Consider the following 5,973-nt stretch of genomic DNA (forward strand, 5'->3'; position numbering starts at 1 on the left):
CTACGCCTGCAGGACGCGGGTTCTACGCCTGCAGGACGCGGGTTCTACGCCTGCAGGACGCGGGTACTACGCCTGCAGGACGCGGGTACTACGCCTGCAGGACGCGGGTACTACGCCTGCAGGACGCGGGTTCTAGGCCTGCAGGACGCGGGTTCTACGCCTGCAGGACGCGGGTTCTACGCCTGCAGGACGCGGGTTCTACGCCTGCAGGACGCAGGTTCTACGCCTGCAGGACGCGGGTTCTACGCCTGCAGGACGCGGGTACTACGCCTGCAGGACGCGGGTACTACGCCTGCAGGACGCAGGTTCTACGCCTGCAGGACGCAGGTTCTAGGCCTGCAGGACGCAGGTTGTGGGTTCTACGCCTGCAGATCGCGGGTTCTACGCCTGCAGGACGCGGGTTCTACGCCTGCAGGACGCGGGTTCTACGCCTGCAGGACGCGGGTTCTACGCCTGCAGGACGCGGGTTCTACGCCTGCAGGACGCGGGTTCTACGCCTGCAGGACGCGGGTACTACGCCTGCAGGACGCGGGTTCTACGCCTGCAGGACGCAGGTTCTAGGCCTGCAGGAGGCGGGTTCTAGGCCTGCATGACGGGCCGTGCCTCCTTGGCCCTCAGGTCGACCCCTGACCCTGCGAAGCCGGTGCCTCCGCGCTGCAGGTAGATGATGTCTCTGTCGCTCAGCTTGTCTCCGCTCACTGGGTCCATCATGTCCTTCTTGATGAGCTTCTCCACACACTCCAGCGTCACCACGGCGCCTGAGGGGCGGAGCAAGGCGCACGGCACGCTGTTCCCGAGCGCATCACGTGTCACAGCGCACACGTAACGCTCTTGTCGACTCAGCAGCTTCACACGCTCCAAACCCGGGTCCAGCGGCGTGAAGCGCACCGGCACCAGCTCGTTCATCCTGATGGGACGTCCCGACATGGGGCACAGCACCGTTTTACTCGGCTTCTTCAGTAACGTGGGCTTCGCTTCAGGCGTCAGCGACGGGACCCAAAAGCTGGGCAGACTTTTGCTGGAGCCGGCCACGGCGATTTCGCCCGCGCTCTCGGCGTTCTTCTCGTCTTTGGAGGCAAACGGGTTTATGGGCTTGGACACGATGTTGCTCTCGCTGGTTTTAAACTTCTCCACCTTCTGTTTCTCGGCAGACTTGGACTCGCTCTGGTCCGTGCTCTTCTGCGCTTGCTTCTGCTTCTCGTAGGCCTTCATCTTCTTGGCGATCTGGGTCTTCTGGTGCAGGATGTACTCCAGGATGGCCTGCTTCTCGTACAGGAAGCCGTCGGGCGTCACCACCGGGTCTTTGCACGGCTGCAGTGACAGGCAGCAGCAGTCGAAGTCTTTGATGGCGTCTTTGCCCAAACGGATGCTCTGCGTGCCGTAACCCGACGCCGCCGTGTCCTTCTTCTTCTCGTGGTACGTGTAGACGGCGCCCGCCGTGCAGTTCTTACCGTGACGCGTCATCGTGGACAATACTGAAAACAAAGACAGCAAGAGTTTCATTAAATGTGTCATTTTAGTCACTTTAAGTTTAAACACATGAACTCTAAAGAGTAGAAACATCTGTAAGACTCGTCTAATGTCACTGCTGTGCTTCTTCTTTTAAAGTGATCATGAAGTAGATGAAATAGTGTAGTTCAGACTTTATTTCCTGCTCTTACAGTCCCAAAATGGCCGCCTCTATTTCCATGGCAACAGAACCTCGAGCGTCTAGTTTCCTTTGTTAGCTAAATGCTAAAGCTAAATCCTCCATAAAGCGCCACATACCCCGGAAGTGTCCGCGTCACAACAGTGAAAACAGACGCGACGTTCAAAAGATTCAACTTCTGCGTTTTATTCAACTGAAAGCGGCATCCGCGATAGAGCTAAAGGCTAAAGCTAAAAGGCTAAAGCTAAAAGGCTAAGAGCTAACGTTAGCACAACTATGAAACCCTTTGATAAACTCTATATTTTAACCTTTTACTAAAGTGCAACAGCCGCTGACACGAGTGAAAGATAAAGTATGTTTAAAGTCACGCACAGGGTTCAAATGTAGAAAGAAACGGGTTTTCGTACCGGACAAACGCTCGCGCTGGAGTGCTCCGTGTTTCCGGCTCTGAGAGTGAGTGCGCCCTCTGGCGGCGCCGCGGTGACGCACCGGAAGTGGACGCGAGGGGAAAAGCCTGAATTCAGCTTTTATTTCATTGAGTTTGATGCGTTTCCGGCACATTTATGACGCTATTTTATCAAGTTTAAATACATTTTAGGTCTGTTTTGATCTTATTGTAAATTGTAAGTTTTTTTCTTGATTTGACATTTTGCCTCATTTTTGTTCATTGTTTTATGTCAACAAAAACAATCAAACTTTTCTCTGATTAAGACGTCAATAAAATAAATATGAAATGATGAAAAGACATTGTTTTAAATTAAATAAAGACTTTTGTGTTTAATGTAGAGTTCAAAGGTTCAAAGGTCACAACAACAACAACACATGTATTTACATTTGTAAACAAAGGGTCATTTAACTACAGTCCTGGGGTAAATGCTTTACTTTGTGTGTGTTTGTTTGTATCAAGACGAGTTTAAGAACATGAAAGAAAGAAACATGGGACAAACTTGCTGATATTTTAAAAGTGACACAAACATTGAAAGACTTTTGAGTTCATTTTGTCACATTTATGCTCACAAACAAACAAACAAACAAACAAGTGAAAAGTCATAAATATTAGGAGGATGAAATGACGTGGACTTCAGCTCGAGCCGACGCTTCGATCTTCAAAGATTGTGATTTCAACCTGGAAAAAGTTCAGGAAATAAAGTTCAAACACAGAGTCAAGGTCAAGGTCAGGGTCAGGGTCAGGGTCAGAGTCAGAGTCAGGGTCAGGACAGTGAAGGATACGACCCGGAGGCCTCTCTCCATGGGGTCGGTCAGCAGGAGGCCTCGAGGAGCGTAGATCTTCTCATTCTGGTCCTTTATGAACCTCGAGATCTTCTTCAGAACCTGGAAAACAATCACAGCAGCAACTGAGACTTCATCACATCCTCTCTGCACGACTGAAACGTCTGAAACAACTGAGACTTCATCACATCCTCTCTGCACGACTGAAACGTCTGAAACAACTGAGACTTCATCACATCCTCTCTGCACGACTGAAACGTCTGAAACAACTGAGACTTCATCATATCCTCTCTGCACGACTGAAACGTCTGAAACAACAGAGACTTCATCACATCCTCTCTGCACGACTGAAACGTCTGAAACAACTGAGACTTCATCACATCCTCTCTGCACGACTGAAACGTCTGAAACAACTGAGACTTCATCACATCCTCTCTGCACGACTGAAACGTCTGAAACAACTGAGACTTCATCACATCCTCTCTGCCCGACTGAAACGTCTGAAACAACTGAGACTTCATCACATCCTCTCTGCACGACTGAAACGTCTGAAACAACTGAGACTTCATCACATCCTCTCTGCACGACTGAAACGTCTGAAACAACTGAGACTTCATCATATCCTCTCTGCACGACTGAAACGTCTGAAACAACAGAGACTTCATCACATCCTCTCTGCACGACTGAAACGTCTGAAACAACTGAGACTTCATCACATCCTCTCTGCACGACTGAAACGTCTGAAACAACTGAGACTTCATCACATCCTCTCTGCACGACTGAAACGTCTGAAACAACTGAGACTTCATCACATCCTCTCTGCACGACTGAAACGTCTGAAACAACTGAGACTTCATCACATCCTCTCTGCACGACTGAAACGTCTGAAACAACTGAGACTTCATCACATCCTCTCTGCACGACTGAAACGTCTGAAACAACTGAGACTTCATCAAATCCTCTCTGCACGACTGAAACGTCTGAAACAACTGAGACTTCATCACATCCTCTCTGCACGACTGAAACGTCTGAAACAACTGAGACTTCATCAAATCCTCTCTGCACGACTGAAACGTCTGAAACAACAGAGACTTCATCATATCCTCTCTGCACGACTGAAACGTCTGAAACAACAGAGACTTCATCACATCCTCTCTGCACGACTGAAACGTCTGAAACAACTGAGACTTCATCACATCCTCTCTGCACGACTGAAACGTCTGAAACAACTGAGACTTCATCACATCCTCTCTGCACGACTGAAACGTCTGAAACAACTGAGACTTCATCACATCCTCTCTGCACGACTGAAACGTCTGAAACAACTGAGACTTCATCACATCCTCTCTGCACGACTGAAACGTCTGAAACAACTGAGACTTCATCACATCCTCTCTGCACGACTGAAACGTCTGAAACAACTGAGACTTCATCACATCCTCTCTGCACGACTGAAACGTCTGAAACAACTGAGACTTCATCACATCCTCTCTGCACGACTGAAACGTCTGAAACAACTGAGACTTCATCACATCCTCTCTGCACGACTGAAACGTCTGAAACAACTGAGACTTCATCACATCCTCTCTGCACGACTGAAACGTCTGAAACAACTGAGACTTCATCATATCCTCTCTGCACGACTGAAACGTCTGAAACAACAGAGACTTCATCACATCCTCTCTGCACGACTGAAACGTCTGAAACAACTGAGACTTCATCAAATCCTCTCTGCACGACTGAAACGTCTGAAACAACTGAGACTTCATCAAATCCTCTCTGCACGACTGAAACGTCTGAAACAACAGAGACTTCATCACATCCTCTCTGCACGACTGAAACGTCTGAAACAACTGAGACTTCATCACATCCTCTCTGCACGACTGAAACGTCTGAAACAACTGAGACTTCATCACATCCTCTCTGCACGACTGAAACGTCTGAAACAACTGAGACTTCATCACATCCTCTCTGCACGACTGAAACGTCTGAAACAACTGAGACTTCATCACATCCTCTCTGCACGACTGAAACGTCTGAAACAACTGAGACTTCATCACATCCTCTCTGCACGACTGAAACGTCTGAAACAACTGAGACTTCATCACATCCTCTCTGCACGACTGAAACGTCTGAAACAACTGAGACTTCATCACATCCTCTCTGCACGACTGAAACGTCTGAAACAACTGAGACTTCATCACATCCTCTCTGCACGACTGAAACGTCTGAAACAACTGAGACTTCATCACATCCTCTCTGCACGACTGAAACGTCTGAAACAACTGAGACTTCATCAAATCCTCTCTGCACGACTGAAACGTCTGAAACAACTGAGACTTCATCACATCCTCTCTGCACGACTGAAACGTCTGAAACAACTGAGACTTCATCACATCCTCTCTGCACGACTGAAACGTCTGAAACAACTGAGACTTCATCACATCCTCTCTGCACGACTGAAACGTCTGAAACAACTGAGACTTCATCACATCCTCTCTGCACGACTGAAACGTCTGAAACAACTGAGACTTCATCACATCCTCTCTGCACGACTGAAACGTCTGAAACAACTGAGACTTCATCACATCCTCTCTGCACGACTGAAACGTCTGAAACAACTGAGACTTCATCACATCCTCTCTGCACGACTGAAACGTCTGAAACAACTGAGACTTCATCACATCCTCTCTGCACGACTGAAACGTCTGAAACAACTGAGACTTCATCACATCCTCTCTGCACGACTGAAACGTCTGAAACAACTGAGACTTCATCACATCCTCTCTGCACGACTGAAACGTCTGAAACAACTGAGACTTCATCACATCCTCTCTGCACGACTGAAACGTCTGAAACAACTGAGACTTCATCACATCCTCTCTGCACGACTGAAACGTCTGAAACAACTGAGACTTCATCACATCCTCTCTGCACGACTGAAACGTCTGAAACAACTGAGACTTCATCACATCCTCTCTGCACGACTGAAACGTCTGAAACAACTGAGACTTCATCAAATCCTCTCTGCACGACTGAAACGTCTGAAACAACAGAGACTTCATCACATCCTCTCTGCACGACTGAAACGTCTG

At 48.4% G+C, this 5,973-nt stretch overlaps 1 protein-coding gene across 1 annotated transcript; it reads right to left on the bottom strand.

Annotated features, from left to right (window-relative positions):
• Positions 1-322: 322 nt before the first annotated feature.
• On the bottom strand, positions 323-2,115 carry nosip (nitric oxide synthase interacting protein). Its single transcript, XM_072459718.1, has 2 exons — positions 2,056-2,115; positions 323-1,475 (listed from the first exon to the last, which is right to left on the bottom strand). Exon 2 carries the CDS (start codon positions 1,462-1,464, stop codon positions 580-582), a length of 885 nt encoding a protein of 294 aa, XP_072315819.1. The 5' UTR covers positions 1,465-1,475; positions 2,056-2,115; the 3' UTR covers positions 323-579.
• Positions 2,116-5,973: the final 3,858 nt, after the last annotated feature.

The sequence above is a fragment of the Eucyclogobius newberryi genome, unplaced genomic scaffold (genome assembly GCF_026437365.1).
Source record: "Eucyclogobius newberryi isolate DKJ021-1_F unplaced genomic scaffold, fEucNew1.0.hap1 SCAF_26, whole genome shotgun sequence".
NCBI lineage: Eukaryota > Metazoa > Chordata > Actinopteri > Gobiiformes > Gobiidae > Eucyclogobius > Eucyclogobius newberryi.